This window comes from Megalops cyprinoides, chromosome 13 (genome assembly GCF_013368585.1).
Source record: "Megalops cyprinoides isolate fMegCyp1 chromosome 13, fMegCyp1.pri, whole genome shotgun sequence".
In the NCBI taxonomy this organism is placed as follows: domain Eukaryota; kingdom Metazoa; phylum Chordata; class Actinopteri; order Elopiformes; family Megalopidae; genus Megalops; species Megalops cyprinoides.
In genome coordinates, this window is record NC_050595.1 from 11,327,033 (window position 1) to 11,350,595 (window position 23,563).

General features: G+C 45.6%; 1 protein-coding gene across 2 annotated transcripts; it reads right to left on the minus strand.

Annotated features, from left to right (window-relative positions):
- Positions 1 to 340: 340 nt before the first annotated feature.
- ptpn5 (protein tyrosine phosphatase non-receptor type 5) lies at positions 341 to 21,603 on the minus strand. 2 transcript variants are annotated; one of them, XM_036543686.1, is made up of 14 exons: positions 21,423 to 21,603; positions 15,750 to 15,864; positions 9,238 to 9,454; positions 8,724 to 8,843; positions 8,521 to 8,616; positions 7,499 to 7,737; positions 6,553 to 6,739; positions 6,205 to 6,289; positions 5,937 to 6,016; positions 5,286 to 5,423; positions 4,817 to 4,927; positions 4,185 to 4,345; positions 3,044 to 3,157; positions 341 to 2,937 (listed from the first exon to the last, which is right to left on the minus strand). In XM_036543686.1, the coding sequence occupies exons 3-14, from the start codon at positions 9,418 to 9,420 to the stop codon at positions 2,844 to 2,846; spliced, it is 1,608 nt and encodes a 535-aa protein (XP_036399579.1). In that variant the 5' UTR covers positions 9,421 to 9,454; positions 15,750 to 15,864; positions 21,423 to 21,603; the 3' UTR covers positions 341 to 2,843. The 2 variants fall into 2 exon arrangements, with proteins under 2 accessions (XP_036399579.1, XP_036399581.1); XM_036543688.1 differs by lacking the exon at positions 21,423 to 21,603 and adding an exon at positions 16,030 to 16,445.
- Between the last annotated feature and the right edge of the window lie 1,960 nt (positions 21,604 to 23,563).

The window sequence follows — 23,563 nt, forward strand, 5'->3', positions numbered from 1 at the left end:
AATTTTAAATGTAGTGCATCTTTGGCAGTGCTGAGTAGCTAAATATCTGCTATATCTAGTGTCTCACCGCTACTTAAACACAGAAAATTATTTCTTATGAAGAAACAGTAGATTTCCATTCATTTAATTATTCATTATACATTAAGACCAGCAAAACCTAAACTGAAGCGTCAGAAATAAGTTAAAAAAGTTTACTTTCAACTTTTTAGAGTGTTATTTGATAGAGCTAAGAACAATTAAGAAAAAATGTGTTTAAGACACGGGCCAATATTTGTACAGAGTTTAGAACATTCACATGGAATTAAACCAAGTGTAAAATATAAAGAGAACTGCAAAATATTAGTGACCTGGAACATGGAAACCTATAGCTTTTTCCTTTGCTTGTCAAGCAGCATATAACTATTCAACGATATTGGCCCACAGGAGATTGATGTCTTTGATTATGGATCGATAATAATTGGGCCATATTTCACTGGAAACACAAAAGTAGCGATGGAACAGCCACAGAAATGGGTTTGCGCAAAGCTCAGAATATACTCCCAATTGTTCTTACGCCAGCCGAAAACAAACTAAGCAAAGCTGACAGATTGTCTGAGGGAACACCTGTCTAGATTGAGGCTACCATTTTCTTTTGCTGCAAATTATACACCCAACAAGAAACTAAACTGGACTAACAGTTTGGCTCAGAATAATGTCCAAGTCAAGACAACAAAACAAGACACAGATAAGTAACCTCCCAAGACAGAGTAGCTGTGGAAATGCAGTCAATGATTTCCCCATCAAATATGTCACTTGTTTTATACTACTACCAGAGATGGGGGTGGGGAAATATTTACATGGGATATAGTAGTTTACAGTATAGCGGCATTTTGATCTCCTAAAAAACTTGAGATGCAGCATCTTGAATATTCAAGAGTCCAGAGGAACATCAAAAAACATACATACAAACATGCAATATTTCTTTACTGGTGTTAATTGAGACACTGTGGGTCCCTGTGAAAAATCCTTCACAGAGCACTGTTCAGCCTGGACTATGAGCTAGAGTCTTCTCCTCTACTGATCATGTATGGACAGACAACACTATCAGATACCACGTGTTTCTGGTTACATCAAGTCTTAAAAGCAACTCTATTGACACCCTAGTCAGTTAGACCAGGGGGTAAAGTTTTCACCCCATACAAGTCATCAATGAGGCTGATCTTCAGCTCTCCTGACTTGCTGGCCAATCTGTTCCACATTTGCATTTACGGCAAGGACTTACATCCCCTTAAAGGAGAGGAAGGAAAACTCATAGCCTTGACCAATGATCAGAGCTGCAAGGACTGTAATCAGACCAGTCAGGAGTCCTGAAAGCTCTGCCCTACTGGCTAACTATTTGGGGGAAAGATAACTGCAGTCAGGGGAGGGTCAGGATAGAACGGGCACCCAAACTCCTGCTTTGGCTGGAGTAAACTGGAGGTAAATGGACGTTCAGCGAATTCGTGCCCTGCAGCACCCCCCCGGAGCAGAACAGAAAGGACAGACACTGAGTAAGGCCATTTCGTATAAAGTCATGTGCTCGGTTAACCTTTCCCTTGAGACCCGGCTTGCTGCAGAGCGTCAGCGCTCAAAGAGCTAGTGGTCAGCAGCAGCAGCAGGAGACATAGTAACCCTGACCGTGGAGAGGGAAACACATTCTGCAAGTCTGAGAGACCCCATAAACTAAATTTCACCCCCAGCCAGTGCATCATTTCACACGCTGCGCACGTTACACATTCTACTGTGTAAAAAGGGCAATGTATGTGACATGAAATTTAACAATGACTCGATGCAACTGTCCCTTTAGTTACACTGTGCATGAAGAAATCCCATTCCACGTTTCATGTCACTAACCATTCTATTATCAGTTGTAAATGAAATTCATGTTTTGGCTTTTTTTATTTTGCGTCTAATATACATTGCCCTTTTGAAGCAAACAGCAGTCAGAAGCTTATACACAGACAGACATACTCATACAAACACATACACACAAACATACATGCACACATACATACACACATCCACAACCAAACACACATCCACAGACTCATTCAGGCAGAAATATAACACACAGAACTGAAGGACAGATTTCTCCAATACGTGGTTGAGTCTGAGGTCCCGGTATGCCCTGACATCTATGTTGAGTGGAAATGTACTGCTCATGAAGTTTGGAGACATTGCTTTCTGTCTCTTTATACCAAAATATTCAACTTAGGTCAATGACAGGTTCTTCTCTCCCCTGTCCTTTCTCCACTGGTGAGGATGAGCAGGCGTCTGTGACTGATTCTGGCTGCAATGTCTCCAAAACAATGACAGTGATGGTCTAAATCCTTTGTTAACTCCATTGCAGTCAAGTGAAGAAAAGGCCTTCCTCTGAGAACAGTCCAAAAGTCACCTGAATCAGTCTGGTGCTGACTTGTCACTCAGGTGCTGAATCCATTGAAATCGAAACAGGCTTGCAATCCTGTAGACAGGCTTAGATGTTCTTCGGTATAGGGCTGGCAGTTATATGCCTGGCTTACAATCAAAGCCAGCCCTACAGTGGTTTTGTGCTTTAACTTCAGACCCATCAAGCCTTCACCATACTGAATGTGCCCGGATGACTGGTTCTGTGGATACTGAGCATGTCATGTAGAGCAGTGGTTTCTGGACCTTGTTTTCTCTTGGACACTTTGCTGAGATGGATTTCGGCATCACTGCGATTTAGACAGCTGTGGAGAGAGTGTACGATGGTAGACTGAGGATCGGGATTTGTGGTGTCAGGTCAGATGCCTCTCTTGTTAAATCGTGTTTCTTTTTTTCTCTGAGAGGGGACTTGCAGATTTCTATTCTTCTTTTGGACGGGAGAGCTGTCTGTCATAGAGACTGAGGACATGGTGAACAAACTGGTACTGTTCTGCTGTCTGGATCATGCCTCCCCTGGAAGGAAGACACACACATCACAAGTTAAATGTTTTCCTGGAAGGATATTTCTGACAGGTCCTCTTGAATGGCCACCTGGATCTGCCCAGTCAGTGGATCCTACCTGTCTAGACGCAGCTGACAGGTGGTCCTCAGGATGTCGACCACACCTTCATTCTTCAGCTGTTTGCAGAGGATGGTGGTGGCGATGAAACAACCAGTCCGACCAATCCCTGCACTGAAAGGGCGGTGAGAGCACAGGCCAGGGGCCTATGTAAGTCTGCCTGAGCTATGGTCATTACATTACATTTAGTAAGTTAGCAGACACTTTTCTCCAGAGAGACTTACAAAAACGCATACAAAAAGGTTAGGCTAAGGTTAGGTTTGGCTACAGTAAAATTTATTTACCTCCATCTACATTGGGATATCTTGAATGACAGTTGCTGTGCAACCTAACTTGAGAAACAGCTATCATTCAGATCATACTAAGTTGTTTGCTTGAGAAGAGAGAAAATGTCAGAGATTATGGGCTAGCATTGGTAAATATATTCACAGAGGTCAAGCCATGTGGCTCTCTATAGACTGAAGGGTATTGAGAGGCCTGGGGGCATGTGGGTGTGGAAAGTGGGCAGATAGAGGCCTGAGACTCCCCTCATGTTTTGACCCTCAAGAAGAGAGGAGGTGGGCTGAAGGGCTTTGCAGGGCTCTGCCCCAGCAAGGCCAAACAGTCACGGGTTTCAGTGGTGGTTCAACAGTTCAGGGGAGCTCACCGACAGGGAATAATCTGAGAGGTAGCTACAGCCAAGTGAGTCATTCCAGTTCCTGCCCATGGCTACCCATTCAAACAAATCCCATCTGTGTCAGAGTTTCTCCATGCCCTGCAGCCAATGAGAGAGACTCAGGGCTGCTGAGGCACTGTTTTGCATTGCTTATTGGTGCAGAGGTCAGATATTCCTGGTGGTAACTTGTGCGCCTCTGATAAAGATCTCGGACAGGTACCTTCAGTACATGAATACATTAAGGACCTCTTTTGACTTGGTTCCAGAGATATTCTATGAATCCTTCTTCACTCTTCACTGTTAATGAGCTAATTACTGTTATGATACTGAAAAACACATTCAAACATTGCGAGAGGAATAAGAAAGTACACATCTGAATTTAAGATGGAAGAACCAATTTCAATATAGTCACATTGCTCTTTTTTTTTTCTCTTTTGTTTTGATTTTGGGATTTTTATCCGTCATTTGCTAGCAGGACGAGGGTACCTGCAGTGGACAATAACGGGACCACTCCAGGGTGGGGCCTGCTGCCGCGCCTCCTCCACTTCCTGCACCAGCTCCAGCAGGGGCGGGGCTTTGTCTGGGGTTTTCTGGTCCGGCCATGATGTGTACCAGTACTGCCTGAGGCTGCGTTCCTCACCATCACACTTATATACAGGGTCACACACACGCACATACACACACACACAAGCACACACACACACAGATGCAGGAAAGAACACATAAGCACAGAACAGGAACGCAGCACTGCATTAGTCCAGCTAATGGTCTGCATTCAGCTCTCAAGGGGAAAAAAAACACAAACTCCCATTTCTCAAAAGGTATAGAGTTATTTTGAACTGCCACAGTGTCTTCATTTACGTCTGCAGCGCTGTTGCTGTGGGTGTTAGTTGCCAGGACAACAATGCTTCCTGTGTGAGAGTTTGAGAAAGTGCTGGATTGTGAGAATACAGCATCGGTTTTCTGTAAATTTTCATTTTCATTTACATTGACACATATATTCATATACATTCTTGAGTATGGAAAAAGTCACACACCTTCCCAAACATACACAGCAATAGTCTCTGTTCCTGTACTAACTGCCAGTCCAGTTTGTGACAAGTACCTATTTTACCCACCTTCACAGTAAAGATACGCAGGCTGTAGTCATCTGCCTGGATCACTTGGTTGACAGTGACCTCAATCCCCTCATAGGTTGCAGTATCCTCTGGCCAGTACTCTGTGCATTTCTGTGGGGATCATATCCACCAACATCAATATTATAGAGGACTCCACCAATGCAGAGCAGACAAGTGCTGCTTGGCTTCACTTTTTTACAAGTGAGCACTGAAATTGGCCTATATTGTACACTCATCTTATGAATTCTCCATAGTGAAGACAGAACAGATATGCCAAGAAAATATATCATTGTATAACAAATCCATTACTATGTTGGGATGTTTAATTAAACTATAAAGGAATGCATAGAATGAATATATGCTGTGGCTATATACAATATGGTCAGACTAGACTGCTAGTGATACTAATTTCAAGATGCCCACATTGCTATCAGTACTACAGCCATGGCCTTTGTCAGCAGGCACTGACCTCATTCTTTTCCTCAATGTTGGTGATCATAACAATGATGGACGACCTCTCCTGCCACACCATCCTCCAGAAGTCACCCACCGTGTTGACTGTAGGGCCCTGGGTGGCTATGTATGCCTTCTCCTCACCACCGTAGCCCTGAAGCACACATTGCATTATTGGCATTTAGCAACGCCCATATCCAGAGAGACTTACATCAGTTATAGCTTTTTTTTACAGTGTTATCCATTTATATAGCTGGATATTTACTGAAGCAATTGTTGGGCTAAGGACCTTGCCCAAATATACAACAGCAGTGCGCCAGCAGGGAATCGAACTGGCAACCTTTCAGTTACGAGTCCTGCTCCTTCACCACTATGCTACACTGCCGCACACAACACCACCACACGGGTCCGGCCTTTACTACAGTACTACAGAGCCTTCCATCATGCTTAACATGAGTTATAAGCTGAGCCTGTGACTCTGAGATTGCAGGTTGGAGTCCCAGGTGGGGCACCACTGGTCTACCTTTGAGCAAGATGCTTAATCTTAATTGTAAATATCCAGACGTGAATGTGATGTGAATGAATGTGAACTGCCATGGCCAGTAGAGTCTGCATGCACACATTGTACACATAAGTTGTACAGATAAGGTATTGAGCAAAAACCTACCCTCATGTAATTAGCGTTGATGTAGGTGCTGAGGAAGTCATCTTCGTCTGTAGCTTTAAGGCAAACTCTGCTGTGCGTATCTGAAGAGGAGAGGGATACTGCTTAGGCTGGGGATCAGTCTTGCTCACATTACACCTCTGTGTCACACGTCCTTCAGCACAACCTTGCACTCTGTTTTTTTTTTTTTTTTTCCTGTCATGATGGGAATCAACCAGCACCGCTCAGCACAGTAACGTAAAACCCCCCCTGCTGCCACAGAAATACTCACTAGGAAGGATGGTCTTGTATCGATTCTTCCTCACCACTCCGGGAAAGTTGTATTCCTTTGGGTCCACAAAGTTCATAGGAGTCTCCTATTAATAGCGACAAAACAATAAGCGTTATTGTGCATCCAGAAAGGCGAGTGGACATGCATTGGAAGGATATGCTGTCTCTGAACATACTGTTTATGAATGAAAATGCTTTGCATCTCAGTGATAAACTCAACCCTGATGTTTGCCATCTAGACTCACAGGGTTGCATCAGTTCCTTGAAAAAAAAAAAAACCTTCCACCACTTTGCTGTGTATTATCTTTCTGCTGGGGATTGTGGGTAAGATGGTCCGGCTATGACTCACGTAGAACTCGGCCTGCAGGGAGGCGTCATCAAGGGCGCGGCCGTGCAGCTGGGCAGCCGTCAGCACATTGGAGGCTGTTTGCAGGTATTCCCTTGCCGACTGTTCCCGCGGCGACAGCATTGCCCCGTAGGGCTCGGTGCAGCCGGGCGTGCACATGTCCAGCGTCAGAGACACGTTGGAGCCCCTCCTAAACCACATGCAGGGGCACACAAAGGCAGAAACAGTCAATGTTGCACTTTAGTGCAGGGTGATGGCAGCGGACATGTTTACTAAGAGTGCTTTAATAAAGACGCAAAATGTCTATGTGTGTTTCAGATTACAAAAAGGGTTACTTCAGTCCTGTCGGGGAGGGCCACAATCCAGTTCTCTTCATACACTCATGGAGACTTGAAGCTTAATTGGTTTGGTCAAGACCATGATTAGTTGATTAAGAGGTGCATCTGGAATGAGCACTCCAGGGAAAGAGCTGAGTTATCCCCTTTAAAAGTGTCTTCAAAAGTGTATGTGGCCAGTGTCATGGTTATATAAGGTGGTGATAATGTAGGTTAAAATATATATATATAACAGTATATCTGGTGTAAGTAAGTTAAATGTGAGTATATATTAGATATATACTTCTGTAATTGTTCTTCAGTCAAATCAACCGTTCTTTATGAATTAGCTATTCCAATACAGACATTGATCAACAAACATGTATGGTACATTTTATGGGAATATCTTGATGAAATAAAGACACACAGTATAGCAACTAAATTTTTAATCTCTTCCAATGTGAAATTTAAAGCTGCTTAAGTTGTCAGGAGCATCAAAAGAGCCTAGATACTGTTTTGATCTGTTTTGAGTCTACTTTGGTGTATTTGATCATCTTTTTAAACAAATACTTTAGAGTGCACACACACACACACACACACACACAGACTATCAGGTGTAAACCCCCTTCCCTGACCTTTCTTGCAGGCCCACAGGTTTGACAGTAAGTGTAGCGGGGTCGGTCTCCGCCTTTATGTCCATGAAGCAGTCGAAGACGGGGGTCTCAGGCACGGGGTCCATGTCGAAGAAGTCCTCCTGCTTGGCGTCGGTCCACTCTGAGTAGGTGAAGGAGGGCTGGCGGCTCATGGACTGCCGTCGGTCTTCAGGGAAGGCGGGGCAGGTGCTAGGAGCCAGCGTTTTCAGACAGTACAGGACCTGCACACATGAAACATTACAGACTACAACTTCAACAGGATTGTCGAGGAGACCACAGATTACCTCCAAACCAAGATAGGGGGTTCTTTCTAGCAAAGAGCTGAAAAACTCTGCAAAAATGCTTCATTCTCAGAAGCATGAATGTCATGAATCTTTTTTTTTTGTTTGTTTCATTTTTCCATTTTCTCCCCAATTTGGAATGGCCAATTCCCTAAATTTTTGGAATGCCTAATTTGTCATCGATGTTTGGTCCCATTGCACAACCCCCACTGTCAATCTGGGAGAGTGTGGATAAGCATGTGCCCTCCTCCGAGACACGTGATGTCAGCCGCTGCTTCTTTTCGCACTGCGGTCCACAAGCTAAGCTAGCACAGAGATGAGTCAGAGGAAGACATTTCATATGTAGCTTTGGCACATGGACCACAGGCACCTGATCGACCAGCAGGGGTCGCTGTTGCTAATGGGACCGAAGCCCCTGCCGACATACCCACCCCTATCCCCAGCAGAACGAAGCCAATGTGTTCCACCTGTGAGCTCCCGGTCACTGTCGGCTAGTGATACGGTCGGGATCGAACCCAGGCCGAAGTGTTCAGTCTACACTCCGAACAAGTGCTTTTACCGACTGAGCCACTCGGGAGCCCATGAATGTCATGAATCATGACCTGAAGCATTGTCAATGACTGAGTGATGTGTGCATTCGCAAGTGCATTCCAGTGGATAGCTTTATGTCAATCCTTGTCATCTACTTTATTTACCCTTGCCTACAGTGAAAAGAATACCTACCCCGATGCCCATTATGACGATGCCAAGGAAGAGAGTGGCCAGCAGAGGGCACAAACTCTCCATTCTCCAGAGCTCCCTCTGCATGGACTGGGACGTCTGTTGGGGGGGGGGATGGACAGAGTTTTTATATATTATATATTTTATGTATTTATTATATATTTTATTTTTATTTAGATAGCATCATTGGGTGGAAATGTACTGACCTCCTCCTCCAGTGTATTATATGTCCCCAGTGGTGATAGAATGTAATGCATGAGGTCCAGGACCTTATGTGCTGCGGGGAAAGCTCCATATCCATTCAGCATGTAGACAACCCAGACGCCCTGTGTAAGGGAAGGGCCAAAAAGAGGTCACACACAAGGTCAGACAGAATGAGACACGCATACAATGCTGCATGATTATTCTAGAGATACAAAAAATGACAGGTACTTACTAATAAATACTTTTTTTGATTATGGGCCTTTTTTTACTAATTATTTATGTTTATTTGCAAGGATGAGGATAAAGCCCTGACAAGGAGCCTGTCAAAAACATGGTTACAATATTAGGGTTACGATTACGATATTCATATTGCTTCTATTTGAGTAATGACTCATGCAACCACGCATAATCAGCCAGTGTAATTAGACTTGCGCTGATACAGTTTCTAACACCACTTGTGACAGTTTATGACTACAAATGAGATGCATACAGTGAAACCTGGGGGGGTTTTCCTACCGTGATCTGCGAGACAACGCAAAGGCAGAGGAAGCAACCGGCAATCGCCCCAGTCCTCCACAGCCTTTCCCAGCGAGCACCATGGCCCTCCTGCAGGGGATTCTGGGAAGGCTGCTGGCACTTCTCCCACTCCTCCTGGGAGTCCGCTGGGGCGGGCGACCCCGCCACAGAGTTCTGAGTCATCTCTCCCGGTAACTAAAGACCTGGCTCACGGCACCTGCCACAGGTGAGGAGAGGGGGCATATATTACTTTCTGACCAGCATAAAGGGGAAAAAAACAAGAGCAGACTACACTAGCAATGTTAATAATACCTCCCTAGTCCAGTTTTAATCCAAGTAAAGCACATTTTGTTGTAATAATATTGTTAGATGGAAGTGGGACACTGCACTCTAAAACTACATTAAAAGGAAGGACCACTGGGGACCAAGTTTTTATTTGTAGGCTTAATGGGTGTGCAAAGTCAGGGCGTGGGGGGTGGGATGGGGGGGCTGGTGGTGAAAGGCACTTGATTTGAGAAAGGAAGCCTTTAAAATTAGAGTAGTCGTTTGTGTTGGCCCAAGGTGGAGGCATGTGGGGAGAGGAAGAGAGGTGGAACTATCTGTCTTTTGGAGTCAGGTGTTGGGCCTCTGAAATGGCACTCAAGGATCATATAGTAACTGAGGGTCTTCGTCCTCCCTGGGTCAGATGGCGTTGACCACACAGGGAGAAGATAACACACTTTGAATCATCAGTCCCACAAAGCTGAACATCTCACCAGACTGGAGGTATGGGAGGCCCTGATAGGTTAAATAATGACAATCCTCCGTTTTCCTGTTCATGGCAAGATTCCAGTACAAATATCAAACAGTTCCTTAATTTGAGGTTATTGGTAAGGCATTTGTGTTGCCAGTCCTATTTTTGGTAACACTTACCCATCTGTAATAATATTTTGATTACTTTATGAACAAGTATTCAAAATATTATGACACTTTATTGACACAACAATATATTGACATCATATGTCAATACGTCATTACTCACACACTCATTCCCAAAGCAATAACAGTATTGTTACACTGGTATGTGGTAAATAATATATTGCATGCTCATCTATTCTTGAGGAGTTTCTAAGGTGATAATCTAAGCCCTTCTTCTAAGGTGATTCTGGCCCTATCATTCCATGTGCCTGAGTCCTGGAAGGATGACATGACCGAGTCAGTCTTCCCCTCTCCCGGATGACTCACTGTTGCAATTCCGCCCCGTTCTCACCCTCGCAGGCATTTCCCAATTAGTGAATAGTGAGACAGGTGATAAAAGCTTGCCCGGTGAGTCAGTGCTGCGGCGAGTGCTGAAATGCGAGGGAGCCCGTCCAGGTGGGAATGTAAACACCAAATATTACTGCGAAATGTATGAAGACGAAGGAATGAAACCTATACACAAAGTTGTTCTTTACTGTAAGCAGCAGTTACGGAAGAAGGCTGTTCCACTCATTACATTACTGTACTTCAGGAAAGGACATTTTCAACTGGAAAAGGCCAAATGGACCTTGTGCAGGACAATCTGTATGATGCATCTTTAAAGCAAGGCACTGCAAATGTCTAATGAGTGAATCTAGCTTCTGTTATGCAGCAACCACTGACCATTTTCTTACCATTCATCATCATCTCCCATCCTCTCTGGTTTACTGCACTGTAAATTATTGTAAGCATATACTGCTAAAACCTTTTCAAAATCATATCAAAATAGATAGTACAAAGCATAACACAAATCATGTCGTTGTACCATAGAAACATATTCTTAATTAGTTATTCAAGAGTTTGTCCTTTGTGTAAATTTATCAGATTTGTTACGTTTGTATCTCAGAAATCCTACCCTCCACGCTACCCTTGACCTCAATATCAGTTCCATTACCAGCCCTAACCATAACCAACATTAAACTTAAAAAATACTTTAATAATAATCCTAACCCTCTATGTAATTACAAGTTAAGGAATATAACTTGTATATATTGCTGCAGATAAGCCTTAAAATAAACTTGCTTACTTAGAGATAACCAATGTTGGTGGGACAGTGTTGTGAAGGGATGTTATTTGCTAAACTAACACTGGTTAGCAGAACTGTTCTGAAAACGACTGAACATCCACTCAACAATCCACGCCTTTTTAGAATAAGGTCGAATTTCAGATAAGATCCGTAATGCTTGTCATGACATCTTGGGTGGCATTGGCCATCTACACCACCACCAGCAAGTAATACGCTTTTGTTAACTTTATATATTTCTTGCTGCCGATTGTGTGGTGTGCCAGGTGGTTACAGGAGATGGTAATTGAATTTCCAAACACCTATGAGCTGTGAGTCAATTTCAAGCATGTCAGAAGTTTTCAGCAGAATCACATTTAGGGTCAGGCTTCTGCAGCCAAGCTGGCAAGAAGGTCTGCCAATAGCTAATAAAAAACGACTACTGAACAACATCATGTTCCAGCAGCTGTTTCTCAAAGGAAGGTCTGTGGGAAAAGAAAGAAAAAATGGCAACCTGGCAAAAAAAAACCACACACCAGATACAGGCAGAACACAGGAGTTTTGTTGAGTAAGCATGAGAGTTCATTTGAAACTTCAGTAGACACTTAAGCAAATAAGCAAAATAAGTGTTAAACCTGAGCAACTAGGTTGATATAGTAGGTAATTTTGTATGTCTGTGGGTAATATACGTGAAAACCTCAGGACAAGTTAGCAAGAAATTAGTAATCCTGGTGACATGCATAATAATAATTGTAGCCGCATTCTGAGGTGGTAGTGCACACCTGTAGATTTCAAGGCTTGTGTGGTCTGTCAGCCATAAAACCAGCCAATTCACAGAAGCCAGCTCAGAAATTTGATACTCTTGCTTGCAAATATGAAAAATCACATGGTGAGTTCAGGGCATAACCTGCCAGCTGATCCCCCACACTCCTGAACAGAGGGTCTTGCAGCCAGGCATGCCTGCCAATCACAGCCAACAAGCTTACATGAGATGCACACTGTTACCATTGCAGAGAGCCATTAGCGCTGCATGTTCTGAGGTGGAGTCGAGACTGTGAACCCCCTCCCAGGCACACAATGTCCTTCCTCTGACCCTTCCGGGAAGCAGTCACCGCTGCATATGCACTGGCAAGGAGCCTGCCCTCATCGCATCTCTGGGAGCTCGGGCCAATCGATACAGCGTCTCTGAGTGCTCTCGTAGGTGGGCACACTTCAGCCATATTCACCAAGTGTTCTAAATAAGGTTCCAACTCAAATTTGGTTTCAAGAATGAATCTAACGTCCTCAAAGAATCATTTTCAACCATCATATTCCCTCAAAACTGGGATACGTCAAGGATGAAATTGCAGGGGCAAATACTTTCTGAGACTCACTACTCTCTGGTTTCTGTGCAAGTACTTGCAGGTGCATTTGGTAATGAATACCAGGCACCAATGACTGTTCGTGATGGGATTACTGTGCAAGCCAGTAAGCTAGTTAATTTGTTAGCAATATCAGCACGCTGACATTGCTAGTCTCGCCAGCAAATGAAATGACATTAACAAGATCAAGAGAGGATGGACATATTTCAACGGCTGTAAAAGGCAACATTTGAACTTGAATTAAGATGAAATAATGAAATTTATTCTTTTTAGACTTGGCTAATTTTCAATGACTCTAAGGACATTGGGAAATTTGACCACATTGCAAGATTTTTCCATGATTTTTCAGCACGAAAAATATTTTTTAAGATGAAGAACACAGAACACTTATGTGGAAAGGGTATGTTCTTGTTTCTCTTTATATTTGTATCATGTGGAATAAGGAACCGGTCACAACTCAGTCTCCTTTTTTTGCTGTTTGAGTGTCTGCTGTGACCAGACCAGGGTGCTCAGCAGAGCTCAGCACCTGAGAGGCATCACACACAGGCTTCCTCTGTTTGGGTTTCAGAATCACTGGGCCACATGATGGAATTGCTGCATTGTCAGACTCAGAAAGCTTCCCCTTATCAAGCTGGTCAGGGGATTAAATCAGACTGAATATAAAGTCTGCAATAAAACTTGAATGTACCACAAAAAGTCATCATGAAAGACTTTCTTTTCATTGTAATACAGAATATGGTTGGATGCTTTGGCAATGAATGGCTGTGTGGTCAGCTTGTGCAATTTGCTTTTAGCCTCTTAGTTTGACAAGTTAGATTGACCTAGATGAACACAATTGTTTTAAATCCCAGAGGGTTTTAATGCTATTCTTGATCTGGAAGCATGACTCCAGATGGGAGGTACTTAAAGCTGTACATTTACTGGAATAATGCATTCCTCTATCTGTTGCAAGTAAACAACAGAATCAAATCTGCATGGCTATTACCAAGCAACTTGCTGCCTGGGGGGAGCCCAGATAGGTTTAATCCTTTAACTCCCATCCATCATAAATGATAGGACACAAATCTAGTCTTTACATTCATGACCTGGACTCAAAAGGTGCTGTCATGCGACTGTTAGGACAGATGCCTTGACGGAGAACAACAGAGCATACTGCCTTCGCAAAAACTTCGCGCGATTGCGTCATGTCTCCCCAACGAAAACGTCGCCGAAAAAGCAGAGCCGGACTGCGGGTCTGCCCACGCCCCCCCCCTCCCCCTCCCCCTCCCCCCTCCCTCCTTGATAAGGCGGGAGGCTCACTCCGCTCCGGTCACGATGCTGCTGCGTTCGTCACACACGCAGAGCGGGTTTTGGAAGGAGGTGAGCCTCACGTCGCGCTTGGCCCTCTGACGAGGCAGCGAGCAGCGAGCTGGGCGGGTGATCAGGTGGGCAGCAGCCTGTCGCAGCCGCAGGCCTCGCTGGTGATTCACTCCCCTTGGCCATATGAAGCGTTTACAAGTGAAACACTTACTCATCGCTTGCCCCTGCTCACTCCAACTCTCCCTCTCTCTTTCTCTCTCTCTCTCTCACTCTCCCTCCCTTTCTCTCTCCCCCTCTCTGTTTTGTTTAATGAATATTATTTGTCCACGCTCTCTCCGGAAATTGAACTAGGCCGAGACAACTGTTCAGATGGCCAGGTGTTAGCTCTTGAGAGGAGCATCCCTCCGGGCTCTTTGTGATGAGGCTGAGGGACGGCTTTCGGTGGAGGGGAGAGCACGTCGGGCTGCTGCTCTGGGGGAGGCGCACGCCCGAGACTGGGTTTCATCACGCCCACGCAGAATCATCTCTTGCCACTTTTCCAATCAGAGGTCTATTCACAGCCCAGTCCTGTCCTTGCTGTTTGTCCTTCCCAGTCTATCCCTGTGTGCGTGGGTGTGAGTGAGAGGGAGTATGTGTTTGTGTGTGTGTGTGTGTGTGTGTGTGTGTGTGTGTGTGTGTGTGTGAGAGACAGAGTATGTGCACACCAGTTGGTGTGTGTGAGAGAGACTGCATATGTGTTTATGAGAAAGTGTGTGTGCGTGTGTGCGTGTGTGTGTCTGTGTGTGTGTGTGTGTGTGTGTGTTTCTGTGTGCATGCATTTGTGTGTGTTTAAGAAAGAGTATGTGTGTTTCTAAGAATAAGTGTGTATTTTGAATGAGATAGTGTGTATTTTTCTATGAGATTTGTGTATGTGTGCACACACGTTTGTCTGTGAGAGAGTGTGTATGTACGTCTGAGAAAGAGTGTGTACGTGTGTGTGTGTGTGTGTGTGTGTATGAGAGAATGAGTATTTGTGTGTGTGTGTGTGTGTGTGTGTGTGTGTGTTTCAGTGAGAGGATGATGGCAATATTTGTGCCAGTTCTCTCCTGACGTGCAGACAGGACGTATGAGGGGGACACGGGTATCACCACCCCTTTTGTCACGCTCTAAAAATAGCCCTTTCAGATGCTGCCGTCCTTAAAGTGGTTGACTTAATCACATTCGGCTCCCGGTCCTGCATTGAACCATTTTAGAAATACCCAAAGGAAAATACCAATCACGCAGCCCATAAGCTAAAAGCTCCGACACTTGAACACAACCACTTGAATTGTAAATCAACGTGATGAGCAATTTGTAATTTTCACTTTTATCAATTACCCCTTCTCCACCGACAACAACAAACACATTGTCCTGACTGTGCACTCAGACAGCGTTCAGCTGCTTTGTGGAGCTCCTGTCTCGTTTCAATTGCACATCAGCATTCATACATTCTGCTGAACCTTTCCAATGTTGTTTAATGCTGTTTAGCATCCAGCTCCCCAACTGTTGAAAGAACTGCCTTACACCTCAGTTTAACAGCCAACCAGCCCTTCAGCGAGCATCTCTCTGTCGTTCGGTTACCATCTGCCTGTCATTATTCTCAGTTACACTGTTTGACTCTGAAGGAAAACTCAACGTGAGGTGCATGTTTTCAACGAAACAATAATTCCAATGAGCTATGCCTCTTCAAAAGCCCCTTGCACTTAACGTCTACCATTTGCCTTTGTTTTTTCTCTCAGGAACTCTCTTGTCATTCTATCGGCTATGACATCCTGTTTAAAATCACTTCACCCCCCCACCCCCCACTACAGCTGTCAGCTGCAGTGGAGACCTACCTTTTTGAAGGACGGCGAGAGAAAGGCGGGAGTCTGATCACATGACCGAGCCGAACGCCCGGTCTGATGCGGCCGGTGTTCCGCTGAGTTCAGCCGCTGCAGAGGAGACGCAGTCCTGGATGGGAGGAGAAGAGGGACAAGACTAGCAGACCCAATCCAAGTGTACCAAAAAGAATGCTGGCCAGAAACAAAAAACAGCCAGATTTGAAATCAAATCTCTTTTATAAAAAAGTAAAATAAATTATAGAAATCTCTCAGAAGCTTCTGATGTCCCCCTCACCGTCATGCAAGGTGCTGTCTACCAGCCACGTTGCACAGAATTTCGATGACGCCTTCGAAACTGTCACAGCCGACCTGCTACCTGCTCGTTCTCAGTGCGCCAAAATCGAGGGTGGCCAAATCGGCAAGCATGCACCTGTTTCTTCAATTCCCTTCCCTTAACTCGGCCCAATGGACGAACGACGCTGGGGACGGCGTGGTAAAGCGGGCGTGAACGGCGGGCGGGTGAAGCCGCAGTGGTGGGGGCATTTTCGGGAACGGGGGGCGCGCCAACCGCGGCTCGTGCTCCTTCTCCGGGGCCCTTTTCCTTTTCTCTTGGTAAACAATGGCTGAGGGGAGACGATCACTCTGAAGGTGGTCTTTGAAGTGATGACGCGCGCGAGGCTGGCGTTTCAGTAACCATGGCAACGAACGCACTCATCCGCAAACAAGGACACACAGAGCAGCACGCCTGCTTCGGAGCAGGGCTCGGCGGAGATGGAGAGGTTGCTGAAACGGCGATAAGCCGCAGCCGGAAATCAACGGCGTCTGCTTAACGCGATGCTCTCCGGAATGGCAGTAGAATACCCAGAAAGTGTAAAGGAGGCAGGACCCTGTTTTCAGTCAGTCAGTAGGGCTTGACTGTCACATCAGCGGGCCTCTTTTCATCAGACGATGCAAATTCTGCAACACCAAGTGATATCTTAGACCCCTTCGGCCCGTCAGCCCACATCCCTGCTCTGACAGCTCTCTGCCTGAACTGTCGATAACATGGAAACCTGACTGTAGACACCAAACGCATACCTGCGAGTATCACAGAATCACAATCACGGCACCTCGGAAAGGATGTGATGACACAAGGGAATAAAATGCTCCACATCAATGGTACTAGTATGGTCTGTATGAGCAATATGTGTACTGAGGTACAGTTCTAATGACAACATACCTAACAGAGATGGGTTGACTGCAGTCTCTGCCATCCACGCAACACATACAAGAGATTAGTTAGCTCATCAAGCTAAAGAACTGGGCTCATAAGTAAGGGCACTAACTGCATCGTTGTTCTGGCTCCATGGATTAACATCACCTTCTGTAGCAACACATATACAGAAATGAAAACAACAGTCTCGATTTAATATCCCTTGAGATTAACACCATTGCTTTGTTCAGTGTTCTGGCCCTTTATGCTTTGCTTCCTGAATTGGAACACCCCACCCCCCCCCCACCAGTTCCCGTCAAATTGATTCAAAGGCCCTCTTCAGAAAATCCAATCTGATAATGGAAACATGTGACCCCCCCCCTCCAAATGCCTCTCGTAACGACGTTACAGGACCTATGCCCCTCTGTCATGCTCAGCAAGGTTTTGGGCTGAACACATCCTGGGCCAGTGTAATCAGATGGGTTCTTCCCACATTTTCAGCATCATGTTTGAGGCAGTGTGACTTTTTTGGAGATATATCTGTGAATATCATTGTGTAAAAACATGTGAAAATACCAAATAAGACCCTCGTTTGCAGTTGGTCATACATCAGTTTGGTGTCATTTCTTTGGAAATGCATACGGTTTTAGCACAGTAGCACATTTACCACTTTAGCACATTTTGTACTGAAATGACTCATCTCATGGTATAGTGCAGCGAAATGACCCTCTGAGAGCAAATGGCATTAAACCACAGAATAACATCTCGTGAAACACGTCACCATGCGCAGAAAGAACCGAGAGCCGAGCAAAAAGCACCGATGACACAGATACAAAGGGCCCTAACGGTCTAATGAGGGTTCTGATATGCCATGTCAGACGAGCAGGTCTTCTGAGGCCGTTCCGAGATTGGCGCAGGTTCACAGAGGACCGTGTCTTGGCTCGGTGCTCCGTGACTCAGCGGCAGAGGTCGGGGGGGGGGGGGGGGGGGTGAGCCCCACCCCACCTCCCACCAGACTTTGCTGCTGAGCTGGAGTGGGAGATAGGCTGGAGAACCGAATGCAGGCCCAGAGCTGACCGCACCATACTCCCGAGAACCTCACATGCAACATCTCCACAGGCGATCCAGCAGCTTGCCAAGTGGGTCCTTCTGGGTTAACAACTTTTAAAAAAAAATCAATCTCCAGGGCAGTGTGCGGGCCAAACCGGAACAGTTTGAGAAAGGAAGGAAGTGCCTGAGACACGAAATCCATTTCAAATAATTGAGAAATATATCTGAAATAATGCAGTTACCAAAATAAAAGCATAATAGTATGCATCACGTCAAGTTTATAAATTATGGATTTGGGATTCTTAGGTGAGAGCCCTCCTTGATTGCATGTGTACATCAATAATGCATTTTTACTGTACACTCATGATAAGTAAGGGCTCCAGGCAAATGTGGACTCACTCACACTTAGGTGTTTTACCACCACTTTAGAGACAAAGACAGTGTGGGAAACGTCAGTCAAAAGCCAGGACCGGACAAGAATGACTGAGGTCCGTGCTTCCAAACTGACCACCAAGCCAAACGCAGTCATGAGGGCTCCAAACTGACAAGGGGAAGAGTGGGAACGGAGCGAGAGTTAAATGGTGGGCACAGATGGATGGATTTCACAGACGACGCACCGGCTGTACGCGTGGTGCGGGATCCAAATCGACTCAAACGGCAGACCACCCCTTACCCTCCCCGCCATCTCTACCACCAACTGCAACAGCTTTCACCCTCCCAACCGACATAACTGCAAACTTCACACTTTTTTTTATTTTGTGAACACGGCAAACGCACGCCTGCATGATGGTAGGGACCCACATGAGGCTTTTTTTTTGTTCCAGACGGCTCCACTGACATGGCTGAGCACGCGTGTTCGGCAGGGAGTTTGGCTACACCATGAAACTGAACCCATTTTGTGGATGGATCGATACGCGGGAGGAAGTGAGGTCAGAAACGGCAACGTAAGGATGGACCTGAGCAGCAGGTTCCTCTGGGAGGCACCAGGCCTGGATCCAGGAGTTGGGTGTTTGGACAGGCACACTGATACCGCACATACACAACAGCTCAACACATGGAGGCCCTGAGTCAGCCCATCGTAGCAGCTCCGCCTGCCTGCTCACACACTCCATGCTGTGACAATGAAAGGCCTGGGCTCCCTTTTCCATTACTCCATTATGCGCGGACAGTGCCCCCACCTACTTCCGGACTTCACCAGCACGGCGTAAATCCCAGAATGCCGCAGAACAGTCATCCCCAATCGTGAACATGCACCGAGTGTGGAACACTTTCCCATTTTTGAGCAGAGACATCTATTTTGATCGATCTTGCTTCCAAGCCACCATATCTTTCTGCCATCGTAAATGGAAATAGGCCCAGCCCGTTTGAATTTGTTAGAGTTAAGAGCTGATTGTTGGTGGTGTTTTCGGACATAACCTGGACCGTGGCAGAATCGGCCGTGGAGCCGAGCCAACTTTTAAAAGGCGCATCCACGATGCCATCAAAGAGAGCTCTGAATTAATGGGAAGCTTTTGTTGAGAAGGGGGGTCTGTTTACATTAAGCCCGTTTTTAAAGACTCTGTCTCTCTAATATGCATTAAGGGATTACCCCCCTTTCTTGCCAGTATGCTAATCTGCATGTCTACACTGCTGGCTTGTGCGTGTGCAGGTCTGAGCAGTTGTTGCTTGCGCCTGTGTGGGTCTTTTGTATCGCCCTGGTAGCAGGTGGAGGAGGATAGAAGGAGCCCAGAGTCACATCTTTGTTAATGAGGCACAGAATTGCTGGCACAAGACAGGGCTCGCCAAATGAATGGGAACCTTCTGAGATTTTTTTAGTGTTGTGTATGAGGACGGGGAAAACTGATCTCGCTTTAACAAAAAGCATATCTGTTTCATCCAAAGATTTATGCATCAGTTATTGTGCGAGGGTCCCATGCAGCAAGCGGAATTGCAGTTCACAGTTTCAGAGAATTGCAGGAGGTAAAAAAAGTGAATCAGATCTGCCCACGTTAATCTCTTGATGGCCCGTGAAACAAAAATCATTGATCACTAAATCCTGACAGTTTGTAAAATGAAAATGAATGACTGAATCCATCACTGTCTCTTAGTCTAACTCACTTATATTGCTATTAGCTTTCCAGTTTTTATTGCCTTGTTTCACACACACAAATCCTTTGATCATTTCTAGTAAAGGCCATCATTTGTCCAGCACACTACCCAAGACAGAGCCATCTGTTTCACCCACACAAAACTGAGTATGGGGCATGTGTGGCCATTTACAGTTAGTCAATGAGCACACTAGTATTCATAGCATTGGGCAGCGCCTAGGCACTCATCTACTGTGAGATCTATAGACCTTTACAAAACAGCGTTTCAAATTTACAGTAGCTTTCAGCACATTTACAAATATATACAATGGCAACAGGAAAACTGAGTGAGAGACCAACAACAGTATATGGATTACAGACTATAACATGAACAATAAACTATAACAAACCCACATCCCAGACATGTAATAAATCCAGACATGCACTAAACAAGTCAGCAGGGTGATACAGTGGACAAGGAACTAGGCTTGAGGACAGCAATCAGGGGGTTACAGGTTTGAAACCTGGAAGGGGATTTATTTATGTACCCTTGAGCAAGGTCCTTAGGTAAATATACAGGTGAATAAATGGATAATGTCTACACGATATACTCTGTGTACCACACTGGACAAGGCTGTCTACTAAAAAGATAAACATCAATGAATCTAAATTACGGTGGAAAGATGCCACAAACACTCAAACACAAGCAAATGATGGTAATATGCATGGCCACTGCATATGACATGCTTTGACTGTTCTGTGCTGACAGAATTGCAATATTTTGGCATAGATCTGATTTGGTATAGATCCAAATGAACAAATAACAGCAATAAATGTGGAAAACCCGAACCGAACTGCTCTGAATCTTTCATCGCAACGCACAGCAGTTTAGGAGGGAAAGCTGAGGGGAGGACAGGTTGCCGTGGTAATAAGGCTGTTTCTGGCTGGACATTCCCCCATAGACTAAACCAAACAGGAGAACCTGTACATTCTCAGCATTCATGCTAGCTCGTAACTACTGCAGGTGTAAAATTTCTGTCTGATCTATGTCAGCTCCTGAAAACAATGCTACATGTACGAAGGCACATGCTCAGATTCATGTTAATAACCAGGTAATCACAGACACGTTATGCACACCACAGAGATACATGAGAACGGCAGCTCCAACGGATGAAAACACATGGTCTTTGATGGGCATTCGAACAGATGATGCATACCGCCGCACGTCAAGGCTTACAATCCCCAGAGCAATTCAGAAAAAAAAGCAAAACAATATCACGCACGTTAGACGAGGCGCTCAGAGAGAGAGAGAGAACAAAGACGCCGAGGAACGTGAGCCGCTCGGCTGAGAGAAGCATGCGGAGACGGGTCCTTGCCTACCTTTCCACCCGGAGACGGCAGCGGGAATGAGAGCGGTGGGTCTCGCGGCGTCATTAATATTCACGTCACAGAGAGCAGCGGAGAGGTAGAGGAGGGGAGCGGCGAAAGACCTGGGGGGCTGACGCTGTGGCAGACCTCTCCATCCCGCTGCTCAGGTCGTCGGGAAACAGACCCTCCCCCTCAGTGCTAGGTTCTGATTTCCACTATCAGTAAAAGGGGTTGGGGGGGTGGGGGGGTAGTGGTGGTGGTGGAGGGGATGGGGGGGGGCACTTGTGCGCTGTTGCTCTTGTTTCTTTTTATGAAGGGGTGGGGGTGTTGTTGTCTCTTTGTTTGCTTGTGTTGCTCGTGGGGCTACATCCACAGGCTGGTTTAGGTAGCTAGGTGTCTGTTCGGTAGCCTTGGCAACAGGGAGAGGGGGAGAGAAAGAGGGAGAGAGAGAGAGAGAGAGAGAGAGAGAGAGAGAGAGAGAGAGAGAGAGAGAGAGAGATGGAGAAAGGAAGAGCCCTCCAGAAATCATTGCATATCTGTGAGAAATCCCCCCCACCACCACCATCACCACCACCCAATGACATAGTGCTGCAGTCTTTACTGTCCACCACCTCTCTGATTAAATTGTGTGTATCCCTCTCCTTTCTCTCTTCCTCTCTCTCTCTCTCTCTCTCTCTCTCTCTCTCTCTCTGCCTCTCTTGCTTCCCCCTGCTTTTCACATTACATTTTTCCTCTCAGCTCACTGATTTGATTGACAGGAAAGCTATCAAAGCCCACCCACCCACACACACACACACACACACACACACACACACACACACACACACTTCCTCACTTTCGCTCCATCTCTCTCTCTCCCTCTCCCGTGTCCCCTGTGAATAGAACAGAGGAGAGGGGGAAATGTGAATGAAAAATACATGAAGGCAAAGATACGATTGCACAGCATGTGCACACTCATATGCGCAAATACACACACACACGCACACGCACATACATGTACACCCATGCATGCATGTATCCGCAGACACTGAATCTCAGCCATGGCTTGTCCATGTATAATAAAGGCATACAATATACAGGGAAATGGTTAGACACCAAAGTTTCTCATGTGTAATGGTTTGCTATATACAGTATGATGAAACCACCTGAGATGCAATAATTCCAGGTGTTAATAGACTATATGTGGAGACTCAGCTGCCCCCTTGCAGTGGTGGTGGAGTTTGATGCAGGATCAGATGAAAAGATTAGTAATAATGGAATCTTCAACACAGGATTATTATATTTATTTAGACACGTCATCCTTTATTTATGGTTTTTTCAAGGTAAATTCCAAAAGATATGCCCATTAGAGTTCGACGGTTTACTAGCGTGGATGTGTAGCTTTAGTGTTTGCTCTGCTGTAATCGTCTTTACTGGAATCAGAGCAAAAGAGCAAGTGTAGCCTCCAGCAGCCAATCATTAGATACAGTACATTCAAGCAGTGTGTGCCATGGGACCTAGTGTAGCAGTGACTGTTGACTGTTATAAAACTAATCTGTCAGCCTTTCCCTAGAAAAAAGCTGTCACAGCACACTATCACACCATCCTATCACTTGATCAGTGTGTGTGAGAGTGTGTGTGTGTGTGTGTGTGTGTGTGTGTGTGTGCGCGCATGATTAGGTGAAATACCATAACAGGAGGAGGTGCTAAACAAAACTCTTTCTTTAACACTGCGATAAGCAGGAAGTTGTATCAGAGTGCCATCTGCCCTGAGTTTTTTTTTTTTTGAACTCAAAAGCTGTTTGGAAAGTTTGGTTACAACATTAATCACATACACATATAAACACACGCATATACGCATAGGTACTTTCTGGGGCTTCCGGCTGTACCCCTGTCAGATTGTTCATTTTCAGCCCCTGGCGGGCTGCTCACGGCGGCAGTGTCTCAGACCTGCGGGTGACATCACTGATCTCACTTCAGCCTTTTCCTGCCCGCGCTTGCTATGAGTCACTCAGGCCTCTAGCACTCCCACGGGGGAACTGCCACCAGAGACACAGGGTGGCAGGGGAGAGCTGTCACCAATCGAGTGACCCTACGAGTCCAGGCCGAGCAGGGCTTGTAATGTAATAATAATAACTCTTGTGTGCATTGGGGGTGGTGGGGGGGCGGGGTGG